The following is a 16,932-nucleotide window of genomic DNA, read 5'->3' on the forward strand; positions in this document are numbered from 1 at the left end:
CAAGTGTACAATTTTTTATATAAAACGCAGTATTCCATTAAAAGCGTTGTATCCGGTCTTCCTCGAACAAGATGTTAATCTTAACTTTATGACTGAAACACTACTATAATGCAATCAGTTGTGTTTTGATTCATTCCAAATATAATGCAAATATCCCATCTGAGATAGATATTTTGTCATTATCTCTACTTGCCATGTAAATTAAGCTGTTTTTTGTGACAATGTTCGTGTGGGCATTATGCAGTTTACCAACTTGACTGGTGGAAGGTGCTTGATTCATTCCTGTTCTTCACGATAGTTTGACAGGGTACCAGTCGAACTAAAGCTTTGCATTCTATTAATATTATAGGTTTAAAACTTCCTCGATCAAACTTACCTGGCACATCACCAATTCATTCACCAGATGTACACGCAAGTTTGTTACAAAGGAAAACGTGTGTATGTCTTTTGTGAGTTACATTTCGGGGAGCAACACATTTTGCAATGGTAAGTATAATAAACACACACACACACACATACACACACACACACACACACACACACACACACACACAGAGAACAGTACAATAAATAATGGACTCAGTGACAAAGTACGAACAATGATAACATTTATACGTAAACAGCAATGTTTATAACTGATACACAAATGTACATGAACGGTCCCGACTAAAGGTATGCGGCAATTAGTCAGAAACGTTTTTTAATCTTTTCCATATATGGTAAAGGCCCCACAGTTCCGGTGGCCTATGTGGTTTGAGTGTCCGCCTCGAATGCGCGAGGTCGGGGGTTCGAGCCCCAGTTGAATAATGCCAAAGACTTAAAACAATGGTACTATAGCAGCTGCCTCTCTTGGCGCTCAGTATTAAGTGTTAGGACTGGTCGACTGGATGCCAGGATAATGTGACTGGGTGGGACATCATGCTACATCTCTGTGGCACGATGCCCCAGTGTTAGACATTACTATAAAATGCCACACTGGAGACATTGTAGCGATATGACTCAAATTATTAAAGTTACGTAAAAATTCCAACACACACACACGTACACACGTACGCACACACACCTCTGTCCGCGTGGGTTCAGTCTCGCACTTGGCCAGTATGGGCATGTGAAAAAGCTTGCCATTAGCTTTCCGTAGGTCGGTGGTTCTTTTTTTCCGACCTTTTCCTCCTCCACCAGTTATACTGGCTGTCGTGTATAGCCTATTTCGTGCTGTAAAATGGCGTTAGAGCCACAATAACAACCTGAGATATAGTATAAAATCAATATGCTATTTGGGTAACTTTATTATTCTTGATCTATCCGAATCAGTCTTACGTTGAAAAAGTATGTACATGCACTTAGCCTATCGGTTGATGTTAAATGAAAGATATATAATTGTTATCAGTTCAGCATGGAGGACGGGGTGGGGGTGGGGTGGGGGTCCTTCGTCTGTACTGTTATCTTGCAACGTACATATGGTGCATTCAGTACATGAAAAAGGTGGTATCAATTAATTTTAGGTATGCGATCAGATACCTATCTATGATGATCAGTACATTAATAGGAATCTCTAATTTATTAATTTCAAGATGGAGTTCAAGCTTTGGGGCAACAAATAAAGACCTTGCACATATGCCTTTACATGGATATATTTACAAGACGATGAAAACATCCAATGAATAGCTTGGTGACGTTAAAAACTAGCGTGGAATATGACTGTGCATATAGATATATACAGATAGACGGATACATAGATAGCGTAAATATTATAGCGATATTTCGTTTATATAATAGAGCATTCCTAATTCTGTCAAATAGACCCATCCTGCAAATTCACGCAGCATTTATTATAGTGTTTTCTTGTATAATTCACAACCATTTAGCATCTTTCTCCTTTCTCCACGTCATTCATTTCGCTGTTGAGGAAAATTCAACTGCTTGTGATGGTTACACATACAGACAGTGAAAGAGTATATAGGACAGAAAGAGTGTAAACAATTAAAAATAAGTTAAAATAAAAATAAGAGATCTCGTATCCTTGCAATAGAACATTTTTGAAGCACTTTTATATTTTTTAAATTCACAGTAGCCTAAGGTCCTTGGACTACAGTGCTATGTTACTGCTGAAATATAGTGATGACAACAGCGGGGCCACTCAAATATTTTCAAAACAAATTATTTTAGATTCATTATCTCGACCGATGCCCTGAACGAAACCAGAAGAATATTTATAATATAAAGGAACAAATAAAACAAGTAAATTTCGCTCGATTTCCAAGACAGTATTATAATCTATTTATTGCGCTATAATTATAAAGTTAATTCAAATGAATTTCTCCTCAGCATATTGCACCAATGTATATTGTGGTAGATTCAACAGTTTATAGGGAGGCGGCAAAAATATGTCACGAGTTTGCCATGACAAGCAGCAATCTTAGTTGCAAAAGATAACGTGTCCTCTTTCAAGAATCTGGAAGGTATACAAGTATGATGGAATTTGGATGGTATACACGTGAGATGGAGTCTGGATCGTATACAAGGGCGATGGAGTCTGGAAGGTATACACGTGTGATGGAATCGGGATGGTATACACCTATGATGGAGTCTGGATGGTATACACGTGTGATGGAGTCTGGGCGGTACACAAGCGTGATGAAGTCAGGATGGTATACAAGTGTGATGGAGTCTGGATGGTATACACGTGCGATGGAGTCTGGATGGTATACACGTGTGATAGTGTCTGGATGATATACACGTGTGATAGTGTCTGGAGGGCATACAAGTGTGATGGAGTCTGGATGATATACGCGTGTGATGGAGTCTGGATGGTATACACGTGAGATGGAGTCTGGATCGTATACAAGGGCGATGGAGTCTGTATGGTATATAAGTTTGTTGGAGTCTGGATGGTATACAAATGTGGAATCTGGATGGTACACGTGTGATGGAGTCTAGTCTAGGTGGTATACATGTGTGATGGAGTCTGGGTGGTAAACAAGTGTGATTGAGTCTGGGTGGTATAATAATAATAATAATAATGAAGACGTTGTATAGCGCCTAATCTTTAGAAGCTCTAAGCGCTTTACAACATTAGACAACACCTATAAGATAAAAAACATATAATGATATGATTACAAAAAGAAACACCATGAAATTAGAAAACATTAAAAGAACATGCTGAGAATATTTAAGGTAGGAAACATTATTAGGTCTTTAAGTTTGTTCTTGCAGTCGAAATAAGTGTGTTTTGAGAGCCCTCTTGAATGTGATCACTGTGTCTTTGTGTCTAAGTTCAGTGGGTAATTCATTCCACGTTTCTGGACCCTGGTATGCAAAGGAACGCCGTCCATATGACTTTGTTTTCATCCTTGGAATAATGAGTATACGATTGTCGGAATAGGAGCGTAAGTATCTTGCTGGTGTGTACACATGGGCGAGGTCGGATAGGATGTTGAACTAGAGTTCGTCAGTGAAACGTAGCACAGAGAACACATTTTGTGTTTGATTCTGGATCGAATGGATAGCCAGTGTAGGGTACAGAGCGGCTGGGAGGTGTGCTCTGATCGTGGTCCTCTAAGTATGATCCGAGCAGCTGTGTTTTGAACTTTTTGAAGTTTCTGGAGCAGATATTGAGATGAACCAGACAGAATTGAATTACAATGGTCCAGTCTTGAAAGTACTAATGAACACACAAGTGTTTTAGTGGCATCAACTGAAAGATATTTGCAAATGGAGCTGATGCGTCTCAGCTCAAGATATGCAGCCTTGTACATGTTCATGATATGTTGGTGCAATGTTAGAGTACTGTCCAGAGTAAAACCTAGGTTTCGTACTGATTGTGTGAATTTAATGTTGGTGTTGCTGATATTTTTTGTTTGAGGTAAAGGATGTGAATGAGAAAGTCTTTGTGTTGTGATCAGAATGGCTTCAGTTTTATCATCATTCATCTGCAGCTTGTTACATATCATCCATGATTTCACATCATAAATGCACCTCTCTACACCTTGGATGGTAGCATCAGCTTTAGTTGGGTGGCTAGATTTGTATATTTGGGTGTCATCAGCATACAATTGGTGAGACACTGGATGATGATCTATGACACTTGAGAGCGACTGAGTGTACAGAATGAAGAGAACAGGTCCAAGAACAGACCCCTGTGGAACACCACAACATTTATCAATTGGGCTGGAGTGTATTCCATTTGTAGATACAGTTTGTGTCCTGTTGACCAAGTAGGACTTGAACCACAGTAAGGCTGTAACATGAATGCCAAATACATGCTGGAAACGGTGAAGTAATATATCATGGTCTATTGTGTCAAATGCTGCAGACAAATCAAGGAGGGTGAGGACTGTACTCTTTCCGCTATCCAACGCAGAGAGAATGTCATTAACTATCTTTAGAAGAGTAGTTTCAGTACTGTGGCAAGGGCGATATGCAGATTGTACATTGCTAAAAAGACTGTTTGAATTTAGATGAGATACAAGCTGGGATAGAGCAACCTTTTCTAAGACTTTTTATATGAATGGGAGATTAGAAACTGGGCGGTAGTTCTTTAAATCATTATGGTCTAGTGTTGGTTTCTTCAGCAGAGGCTTTACAATGGCAGTTTTGAAAAATGATGGGAATTCCTCTGATGAGAGAGAGGTATTAATAACATCAGTTTGTGAAGGCAATACTGGATCTAAGCACTCAAGCAGCAGTGATGTTGGAATTGGATCAAGTTCACATGACTTTGGTGCACTCTTCATCAGGATTGTACGTACGAAATTCATAGAGACAGGTTGAAATGCTGCTAATGGTTGCCGTTCAAATTCTGTATCCCAACTGTATGGTGACGACGAGTCAAATGAAATTGTGGTGTCAAGCTTATCTCTAATGGTTTGTACTTTGTCACGGAAGAAATTTGCAAACATATCCGGAAGGTCGACTGGAGAGAAGGTAGTTGGAAGTGGTGTAGATTTGTTCCTTGACATTAGCTTGTTAGTAATCTCGACGAGCTCTGTGCAGCTGGAACTTTCCATGATTTTAGTAGTATAGTGGGCTGATTTCGCTGCATGGACTATATTTGTGACATTCTTCTTAGCGGCTTCATAGATTTGCTTATGAATAGCGAGTCTGGTAGAAAGCCTCTCAGCTTTACGGCGGTCTCTTTTAGCAGTGCGAAGCTGGTCCCTAGCACTGCTATACCATGTAGAACACTTTTGAATTGATACTCTGCACTTGGTAGCTGGGGCATGTTTGTCAAGCAATGAACGCAGGTAGTTATCAAGTTGTTCTGCGGTAGGAGGTAAGCAAGTTGTTAGGTTAGCTTGGATGTCGTGCATTAGTTTGGTTCTATTTATCATACGGAGATTTCTCTTAGTAGCAGATAAAGGTGGAGGGTTAGGGACTGATACATCAAGATGGCATATAATGCAGAGGTGATCTAATGCAAGGTCATGGGATACCAGGGAGGACCGTAGAATGTTATCATCAGGTCTATGAAGAATCCAGTCTAAAATGTGACCATGTTTATGGGTGGGTTGGTTAACTGATTGTTTGAGGTTGAAAACATTAATGGAATCTACGAGTTTTAATGTATTTGGGTTTCCGGGACAGTCAAAGTGAAAGTTGAAATCTCCAAGAATAATCAGATTGCCACCTATCGAATTTCCATAGTCCAGGAGATTCGGAAACTGCTCCAAAAAGAGAGAGTCAGCCAGCTTGTTTATTCTACTAGGAGGAGGGCGGTATAGGCAGAAAAAATGGACTGACCTTTGCTCCGGTGTGAGTGTGGTTTGGACTAGTTCAAACGATGTGTGGTCGAAATTGAATGTTGTGGTGTGGTTAATACGTTTTATCATGGAGTTCTTTGTGATGACAGCAATTCACCTCCGCGAGAATTACGGGGGAACGACTTGATGGAGTAACCAGTGGGTGTTAGATCCACACACTTGGGCTCATCGCCTGACGTTTTTAGCCATGTTTCTGTCAGGAGAAAGATGTCAGTATTCTGGTCGTTGATAAAATTAACTATTTCAGTGCGCTTTTCCGGTGGTCCTATTGAATGGGCATTGAATAATGCAATACGCAGAGGTATCTCTTGAATAGTTGACACAAAGGTTGACGAATTAATTGGGATTTGAATTAGGTTATCTAAATTAAGGGTCGAACTTTTTTTAAATTGTTGAGCCGAAATAAGGGAGATAACAGTGTGATGGAGCCTTGATGTTATTCAGGTTTGATGGAGTCTGGATAGTATAATAGTTTGATGGAGTCTGGATGGTATTCAAGTGTGATGGGGTCTAGATGATGTACAAGGGTATTCAAAGTTAGTCTTGTAACACAATGACAATAGAGGATAATAAAACTGTTGATTTGTAGATTTCAAATATCCAAACAATATATTTCTTTTCCTTTGACATTTTAAAGATTCATTTCGTTTACACATTGTAACTGTTGTTCTTGTTCTCAAATTTTCCATTTGCTTTCCAAATGCAGAGTTTTTCATGAATTTGAAGAAAAATAATTCTAAAATTAATTTGATGCATTTCGTTTAAAACTTCGTATGAACTCTATGTAAGACAGCATCCAAGTCTCCTGCTCAAACAACACGGTTTCATTCTTTTTAGGATTTTAAGTTTTTATGATGTTATGTATATTTAATTTGTATTGTTTGTTGGCTTGCCTTAAAATATTATGTGTTACCTCTGTATTTTCTATTTGACTTTGTCCAGAACAATGGTCAGTTTGTACCTGATCAGTAACATTTATTCTGTAAGCAACATAATACATGACTATTAATCCTCTAAGATCACATATAAAATGTCAAGGTCATTCTTAAAGGTAAACATGTTTAGTTGAATATGAGTCTACGACATTAAGTATTTCACATGGAAATTATTAAACTTGTTGACAACTTTGAATGTTTATAAAGGAAACGGACCGGACCTATATCCTGGCTCCATTATTATTGTGTCTTAGCTTTTTATATGATGTTGTTTACCTGAATCATTATTCATTCTTACCTTAACATCTGAAGCAGATTCAGTCCTATCGTTGTGCTCAGTTTTTAATTAGAGCGGATTTATTTATTCAAACTGCTATTCACTGGAATTACAAAGTGCTCAATAATCTCATTAGACTGGAACAATAATTTGGAATTACAGTATAGTGAATTCAGACAAGGACATTTTGAATTATATTATTGTGATACATCAAAAGACTGTTAGCACATCATCACACTCTTGGCCATGGCACATTAGCACGTCTGAGAATACAGGCACATTTTTATTGGAATTTATTTTGGAATACCACTGGAATTGAATTGGAAATTCATATATTTGGACTTGTGACCTTTAGGACTTTTTGGGATTTAAATTACAAAAATGTAAGTTCTCTTTAAATGTTCATTTTGTATTCAAGGGAAATAAATTATTTGTTGAACTTTACAAAACTTGCTGACTGTCACTCTTTTCTGTTACTTCCTTTATGACCATATTATCGTAACTATTAAAAACTTTTGTTTACTGCCAAAATCCAACATCTTATCAAACACAGTTAGTTAACTCATTATACAATGCAGTGAATAACACCAACCTGCATAACCCCATGCCCGTATTTATAACATTCCTGGACACTACTTACGTTCATATATAAAAGGCATTCTGTCCATACACTATATTCTTGCAACACTAGTTGAATATTCCCTTTCTTATTTCAGCAGAACTCTGTGGAATACAGCATAATCCTTTGTTAGATACTACACTTCTTTGCATTTATTTAAACGTTTTATAAATCGTTATTGACGGACAATAAATACAATATCCCGTTTACAAACGATTGTTGTCCAGATTGCTTTGGTTTTATGTTCCTGTAGATAATGTGCATGTATTTGATCGTCAGAGTATATATGGGTTGCTACTATGTTTCTGGTTATTTATTATCTCGTGGTCTTTTGTTCCTTATTGTGCCATGATATACGTGCCTGTTATGTCAAGTATTTGTTTTATTCTGTATGTCCACATTGCATACTGAATGTATTTGTTGTGCATGCTAGTTTAATGTTCATTTAATGCAATCTGTGTCAGCATCACTGTTACGCTGTATATGGAAATGCATAGGTGTACATTATAAACAAGGTTATTGATAAATGTAAAACAAACACACAGCATGTTGAGGGTTACGTGGTAGACTGATTTCTTGTCCATTTTGATGAGCATATTTTAGAAAGAGATTCTCGTCTCCTCTGTTAATAGAAATAACATTAAGTCATTCTAAGATAGTAAATGTATTCATGTATTGAAACAGCCTTATCTTAGGACATTATATCATTCAAGCTTGTTAGTGTATGCAAGATATCAGCCACTTTACATATATTTAGATAAAAATAATAATACCAATAATAATAATAATAATAATAACAATAATAATAATGTGTGTGGTTTTTTTTGACGTAGCTTTAACAATTTTTCAGTCATATCGCTAAGATCTCTGCAGAGTGGCAGTTGATAGTGATGTCTAGCACTGGGGCATCATGCCGCAGACATGTAGTATGATGTCCCACCCAGTCACCTTGTCTTGACACCAGGCCGAAAAGTCCTAACACTTACATCTTAATGCTGAGCGCTAAGCGAGGCAGCTGTTAATACCACTTTTGTAAGTCTTTGGTATGACTCGGCCGGAGATCGAACCCACGACCTCCCGCATCCAAGGCGAACGCTCTAACCACTTGGCCACCGGAGCGGTTAATAATAATAATAATAATAATAATAATAATAATAATGATAATAAGTAGTAGTAGTAGTAGCAGTAGTCGTCTAAACAATATCTGTTTCTATATCTTTTAGACAATCATGTAGTTGGAATATATTCGGGATAGGCAAATAAGAGTGTGGCGCTTGTATAAATGAAATTAATAAACGATTCTTAAAGATGCACAAAATAGAGATAGAGATATGCTAACGGAGTCTGTAAAACATGTATGATGATTTATATGAAATACATGTAAAGTTAAAAATAGAAACTGAAAAAATAAAATTTTAAAAATGAGGAATATTGAATGTAACACTTAGGACAATATCTAGAATAATAACCTTGTTTTCCAGTATAATTCCAAACTCAATCGATTGAAGTTAATTTTAAAATACTAAGTACATTTCTTTGACTACTACTACTACCACCACTACTACTATTACTACTACTACTACTTGTAATTGTTGTTACTTTTATTATTATTATTATTATTATTATTATTAGCTACAGAGTTTTCATATTTCGTATATTATTTTATGGTGTTTCCTGCAGGTGCATAATCAGTATTTCTTAAATTCCTCAGTCTGGAAGTTGTTAGCACATGCATCTATCCGAATTCATATTTGGAAGAAAAAAAATGTCGGTTAACACATTATAAATTTAGAGTTTTGAACGTATTGTTTGGAATTTAAGAAATTTTCTTAAAGTTTTCTTTTGGAAAAAAATACAGCTGATTTGATTATTTCTAAACAAAAAGCTAAACATAGCGAAGTATGTGCTTTCTTTGATATCGCAGTCGATAGAACCGAATACAACGAGCTGAACATTTATAAATCCCGCTGAATGGTTATGATTTAAATGATGCTGAATTTTAATATTGGGGATATGTAATAAATGCAAACAATAACAATACTTTGCGCCAAATTCAAGGCAAGAACGAAATTTATATTTCTCAGCAATATATTTCGAGATGGCGGTTGCGAGGAATCCAGTCGGAACAAAGCCCTTAATATAACTTAGTGGTTGTATATATAAAAAACACCCTTGGTAAATACAATATATATCTGCAGGAAATCGAGAAACCACTTATGGTGGTTGCCATCGATTTTGGTACCACATACTCCAGCTGGGCATGTTCAATGAGACACGAATATGAGGACAATCCAATCAAAATATATGTCCGCCAATGGATTGGTGGAGAGCATTTCTCACCGAAAGCTCCCACAACCGTTCTGATCAAGCCAGATGGGAAGACCTTGGAGGCGTTTGGTTATGCAGCACAGGACAGATACGCTGAACTTGTGGGAGAAGGACAACACAAACCATGGTATTTCTTCACAAGGTTCAAAATGAAGATTTTTACCACAAATGTACGTATTATCTTCACTGTAATGGTGGTTAGAGTAAATTTACCTTTTGATGGTCCCCTGCCGTGCGTTAAAAATCAATTACATGTACGTTTTCATGTAATGCACCATTAGACAATGGATTGACAAACATTTTAGATTTTGTAAATGAAACACGTTTTTGGAAGCTAAAGTTCATTCTAACGTAACGTTATTAGATTTTTACAAATCAAATCTAAATACTAGTTAAATAATTACACCGTCTTTTATGTATTGTCGATGATTTATTTTTATTATCTTTATATAATAACTTAATCGTTTGAACTAGAGAATTAACAAAATGTACAGTTCATCAAATGCTTGAAATATTTCTTCATTACTGCACACGAGACAAAATTCCGAGTCCTGCCTGCAACGATGGCTACCGTGTTGTGTTAATGCTTATCAGTAGTATAAAAACGTCTGGCATAATGTCACACCTTTTGGTAATAAAATATTTCGCTCTTCAATCTATTCATCCAAACCCTTTCCGCCCATCTTCCTGGCGGTTCAATGGAAGAGTTTGCTTTAAAATATTAGAGATGGAAAAATACAACCGATACATTTACATATATTGACCTTGGCGTTAATCTTGAGGCTTCGACAAATTTGAAAGTGATTATTATAATAGAATAACGAAGTTAGAAACACTGGATTTAAAAGATAAAAATTGTTAAAAGATTCATCATACTTCTAATTCTACGTAGGAATTATCCCGTCAGACGATGATTGAAGATATAACTGGTAAGCTGCTACCAGCTGTGACGGTATTTTCCAGGGCCATTCAAGTTTTGAAGGACGACTTTCTGAGTCAGTTCAAAAGCAAACTAGAAGGGAGGTTAGAGGAGAGGGATATCCGTTGGGTGTTGACTGTTCCTGCGATATGGAATGAGTCTGCCAAGCAGTTCATGAGACAAGCGGCAGTCACGGTATTATGTTTTTGAAAATATTTCAGTGTTTCTTATGTCCCTTTTAGCAACAGTTACCTTATGGAACGTCTCCTCTAAAGCCTCGTGTTACAAACGCTTGAGATTTTCGTAAGCAATACTATAAAAACAACAAATGGGAAAAGAGCAGCCCTTAAATTACGTAGTAGCAAGAGATAAAAATTTCTAATACGTTTTCTGTTTACTCCATAACATTTATCTGTAACTTTATTTCCATCAGTAGCAACAAAAGTCATTGCTGATGCAATATTAACGTACATCTTGATGAATCTAGTCAAAGGATGGCTACGTATAGGTATGCGTAACTTGTGCATCTTGATGAATCTAGTCAAAGGATGGCTACGTATAGGTATGCGTAACTTGTGCATCTTGATGAATCTAGTCAAAGGATGGCTACGTATAGGTATGCGTAACTTGTGCATCTTGATGAATCTAGTCTAAGGATGGCTACGTATAGGTATGCGTAACTTGTGCATCTTGATGAATCTAGTCAAAGGATGGCTACGTATAGGTATGCGTAACTTGTGCATCTTGATGAATCTAGTCAAAGGATGGCTACGTATAGGTATGCGTAACTTGTGCATCTTGATGAATCTAGTCAAAGGATGGCTACGTATAGGTATGCGTAACTTGTGCATCTTGATGAATCTAGTCAAAGGATGGCTACGTACAGGTATGCGTAACTTGTGCATCTTGATAAATCTAGTCTAAGGATGGCTACGTACAGGTATGCGTAACTTGTGCATCTTGATGAATCTAGTCTAAGGATGGCTACGTATAGGTATGCGTAACTTGTGCATCTTGATGAATCTAGTCTAAGGATGGTTACGTATGCGTAACGTAACTGATTTGAAATTGTTTACTTGTATAATCATCTTTTAGTCACTTGAACACTTGTAATAAATATAAAGCGTTGTTGATAACAGAGCAAATATTCTTTTGAGAAAATAAAATGAATTTTTCATTCCTCTAGAGGACACAGCTGTCACGCTGTCAAAAATTAAAAACTTGTTATTGAAAAAAATAATTGATTAAAATGGTGAAATCGTCAACCGATTAGATTTTGTGCATTATAGAGGATAATATAATCACAGTTCTTTCCGTGTTTTATATATTCAACTGCTTTGAATCATGATATTTCTTTCGATTGGAACACCGTCTTTTGTGTAAATAAATACAGAAGTGCACCCAAGTACTGGTGTGATGTGCATTTGAGAAGATATGCCACTATATGGGAGTCATTGACGCATTAGCTGTATTGAATATTTTCCTTCTGATTTCACATATTTAGATCAAATCGAAAGAAAGACATGTATCTTTCAATACTCTGATGCTTTCGACAAAGAACTGCATACCTTGCTATTCGCCTCAATCATTTTTATTTACCAATATTCAAAATACGCTTAAACCTAATGTAAGGATTCTAATCATGAAATATATTTTCAGTTCAGCTCGATTAATCTGTTGCTCTTGAGCTGCAGGAGTGAGACAGTAAAACTATTACACAAATATTTGTTTCATGCATATTCAACAGGCAGGTATCCGAAACGAATACTTACGAATCGCACTGGAGCCAGAAGCGGCCTCTCTATTGTGTAGCTATCTTCCAGTGAAGATGTTCACCATCAGCGGGTCACAGTCCACGTTTCAAACATTTAAGAAGGGTTCCAAGTACATGGTCTTGGATGCAGGAGGTAACATGGTCGCCTACTCATCTTATATATGTGTCTGTCTTCTATAGATACCAGTTGGTTTTACAGATATTTCGTCTATGTCAGTGTGTCTCTTTGTTTAGCTATCTCTCCTTTTGTTGGTATCTTTCGTTTTGTATGTCAGTCTTGACTGAACGCACAAAACAATGTTTAAATATCGGCAGTTATGCTTGGTATACCCTCCTAGATAATGTTGCCATCACCAGTAATATCTTCGCCACCGTTAAAACATTCAATATTACCGTGTCAAGGTTATTTCGTCTGAAAATAAATTGCACAACACAACCGATAGTCGTATAATCTGATCAATAATTTAATTTGCACCTTTGTGCATAGATTTCACGATTTTAAAAATTCAATCTCATATTAAATGTATATCCAGTTGATAACCGATGCAATATATTGTACAACTCCAACACAATTGCAGGTGGAACAGTTGACATAACAGTCCATGAGGTACTGGGTCTTGGTAAGGTGAAAGAACTTCACAAGGCTAGTGGAGGGGCATGGGGAGGTACCGTCGTTGATGGCGCTTTCAGACAGTTCCTGATAAAGCTGGCTGGAGATTCTATTTTCCAAAAGTTCTCATTGGAAAACACCGACGACATGCTGGACATGCTCCGAACGTTTGAGGTGAAAAAGAGAGAAATGCAACCTAAGAAGGATTCCACAATTATCCTCCGGATTCCAATGTCTCTTCTTAACATTTATCGAGACGAAACCGGGAAAGTGTTACAGGAATCTATCAGTCAAAATGAGTTCGCAGGAAAAGTAAAGATCATTAACGACAAAATCAAATTGGAAGGAACCTTTTTCAGAGAATTTTTTGCCACGGCTATACAGAGTATAACATCTTTTGTACGTACTTTACTTCAAAACAAGAATTTGGAAGGTGTCAAGTCTATTATAATGGTTGGTGGTTTTTCCGAGTGTCAACTCCTACAAGAGTCCATCATGTCGAACTTTCCAGAAATCAACACCATCATCCCACAAGATGCAGGCTTGGTTGTGCTAAAAGGAGCCGTCATATATGGACACAATCATGATATGATAGTAGAGCGAGTATGCAGGTACACCTATGGAATTGCAGGGGCAAGACCGTTCATAAAGGGTGTGCATAACGATGAATATATGGAAGAAAGCGATGTCGGCCCACTATGTAACAATATCTTTGTCAAAATTGTTGAGGCAGGCCAACATATAAAACTGCACGAGCGTCAAACTGAGCGGTACTTTAACCTAAACTTTGAGGATCAAGAGGACTATACGTTCCCTGTTTATATATCTTCCTCTGCATCCCCTACTTATGTTACAGATGTCGGATGTAGTAAGCTAGGAAGTGTGACGATCTCTGGCATAGATACATCTGTGCCCTTAAAGGATAGAAAGGTTGCAGTTAGCATGATTTTTGGTGGAACCGAAATTGAAGTGGAAGCCAGAGACGTTCACACGAACGAAATAACTACAGTCATTTTAGACTTTCTACAGTGATTAGGTGACGTTTTCCCGTTTCAAACATAAGAAAAATTGACACCATGTTTGTAGTTTATATGTGTCTAGTTTAGTTAGGTTCTTTGTTCTTCAAGAAACCAAACTCGATAATAATAATAATAATAATAATAATAATAATAATGATAACATTAAGAAGGAGCGGAAGAAAATTACGAAAGTCCGTAAGTTAAGCAATATGATTGAAGGCTCTAATATCGCCGTCAAAGAATTTTATGAGATAGTGTAAAAAAATGGACACACAAAGGGTAGCTCACTCCTGCTCGCTTAATGGCATTATGTGATATTAGAAATGAAATGAAATATTCATTGAAGGGAATTCTGCTTGGTGTGTAATTCAGATTAAATCGGGAATCAATGGCAACTATAGCGAAATTGAAATAATAGATTCGCATGATTTGGAGATTCTTCAAATGAACGATATAAATAAAAATAATAAATTAGCTAAAATGTAAACCAGATTAAAGAATAGAAGTAGGAATACAAAGAGGACCCTCACAGTCAAACGCCGAAGAGAAATACAGTCCAACAAGGAAGTACTCTTTAAACTTCAATAATACAAACCCTACAAAAATACCCATCTTTACACTCCCCAATAAAAAGTTAATAAATACTGGCACTAAAGTTCTCAAAAGAAATTGTGATAAATAAATCAAAGACATTCGTTGTACAACTTGATAGCACATTAATTACGGAAAGGAAGGCTCTGTATTACTTGTACAATTGTGTTCTTCTCCAACATTGTTACAATCTTTAATATTCCAGAATAGTCTAGCGTTATTAGCATTTTGCTTAAGTTGACTAGAGGCTACGACTTACACAAACCTAGAAAGTTACACTTGTGGACAGTTAACTACATGAAGTTGCATAAGGTGTTGCATGTGTTTGTTGATTAATATAAACACTGTGATCTTCGAAAATGAAAATGTCCCTGTTTTCTGGGTCATGAAGATCTTTTTCGGTTACTTCGTTTAAATTTGTTTTCATTAGTAATACAAAAAAAGATTTATCAAACTAATGTAGATTAATGTGTAATAAAAATGCGACGTAGGCCTATCGGTTATTGGAAAAGTAGCATAGTGTTGAATACTTGTACATGAAATACAAGAACGTAATTGTGATCTGAGGCATGTATTAATGTTCTGACGCGTATCCATATGCAAATACCGACTAGGCTAAACTGTAGACTTACAGCTTGTGCAACAGAGAGTAGTAAAGTTTGTACAAGCTGACAACTATAATCTTTCTGTCAAATGATTTATCGCCATGCATACTTGCACGTGATCTCTTTATTAAAACACTTTAGCATAAATGCGGGATATCTCATTTAAACCACTGGAAACGCATCTTTACAGCACTTTCCTTGCGGATATGTCCTGGGTAAACTAGAAAGACAAAATACTGTATTAAGAACTACAAGTTACTTGAAGCTTATGCATAAAACTAGACCAGAAATTATCCAACAGCGTATTCCCAGAGATTTACCTCTGCAGCTCGTATATAGAACTAGGTCAGGAACAAGCTCAACACGAAATTAGAATGGATGGAGTTCTTACACAAAATTGACTCAAATCAACGTGTTACCAGTGTGATATATATTTATGACCATAACTGAGAGCATAGGGTAGGCTTACAAGACTATTCTCATATTTTTGTCCCGTTTTAAAAGTTATAAATTAAGTTGTTTATTTCTATCTGAGTTCAAGGTTTAGGCGTATTTACAAACTTAGAATCTAAGGATTAATGTTGTAGTAAATCAAATTATTCATTCCTATTTTAATATCAGACTGTGGGATCTCTTATAAGTTGTGAATTCATTTTAAGATATTTTGGATTATATCATTGTGATACATTAATACTGTTGGAACATCAACCTATTTAAGACTATTGGTATATCAGCAAATTCAAGACTATTGACTCGCTGGACACTCAGCATTAAGAGGTTAGTGTTAGGACTGGTCGGACTGGTGTCAGGATAATATGACTGGGTGGGACATAATGCTACATGTCTGCGGCATGATGCCCCAGTGCTAGATATCACTATAAACTGCCATACTGCAGCCATCGTAGCAATATGACTGAAAAATTGTGAAAGCTACGTTAAAAATCCAAATCACACACACAAGATTATTGGAATACATTCGGAACATTCCATACTTTCTGACTTGTGAAAGAACTTTGAGGGTTAGTTGGAATTTAATTGACAATACTGTAAGTTCCTTTTTTAATTTTCACTTTGTATTCTAAGGAGATAAATTATTTGTTGAATTTTACAAACGTTGCTAGTTTCGCTTCTTTCTGTTACATAGAATATATAAATTATTTGTTGAATTTTAAAAGCGTTTCTGATTCCGCTTCTTTCTGTTAATTAGAATATATAAATAATTTATTGAATTTTACGAAAGTTGCTGGTTTTGCTTCTTTCTGTTAATTAGAATATATGAATTATTTATTGAAGTTAACGGAAGTTCCTGGTATTGCTTCTTTCTGTTCCATAGATAATACGCATTATTATTGAATTTTACGAACGTTGCTGGTTTTGCTTCTTTTCGTTATCTAGTTTAAGACCATAGAGGCGTACAACCAATAGGGATAGATCCACATTTGCACAAGAACATGTCACAAGTGATGTGTTTGTTTTAAAAGAGACAGTGTCAGATA

The 16,932-nt window shown here is 36.4% G+C and overlaps 1 protein-coding gene across 1 annotated transcript; it reads left to right on the forward strand.

The window, feature by feature from the left end:
- The first annotated feature begins 238 nt into the window (after positions 1-238).
- Positions 239-16,675, forward strand: LOC149775048 (heat shock 70 kDa protein 12A-like). The gene is made up of 5 exons (XM_089943034.1): positions 239-486; positions 9,789-10,088; positions 10,811-11,032; positions 12,585-12,744; positions 13,190-16,675. Exons 1-5 carry the CDS (start codon positions 484-486, stop codon positions 14,251-14,253), a joined length of 1,749 nt encoding a protein of 582 aa, XP_089799160.1. The 5' UTR covers positions 239-483; the 3' UTR covers positions 14,254-16,675.
- The last annotated feature ends 257 nt before the right edge of the window (positions 16,676-16,932 follow it).

The sequence above is a fragment of the Sinohyriopsis cumingii genome, chromosome 19 (genome assembly GCF_028554795.1).
Source record: "Sinohyriopsis cumingii isolate HCF-2022 chromosome 19, ASM2855479v2, whole genome shotgun sequence".
NCBI lineage: Eukaryota > Metazoa > Mollusca > Bivalvia > Unionida > Unionidae > Sinohyriopsis > Sinohyriopsis cumingii.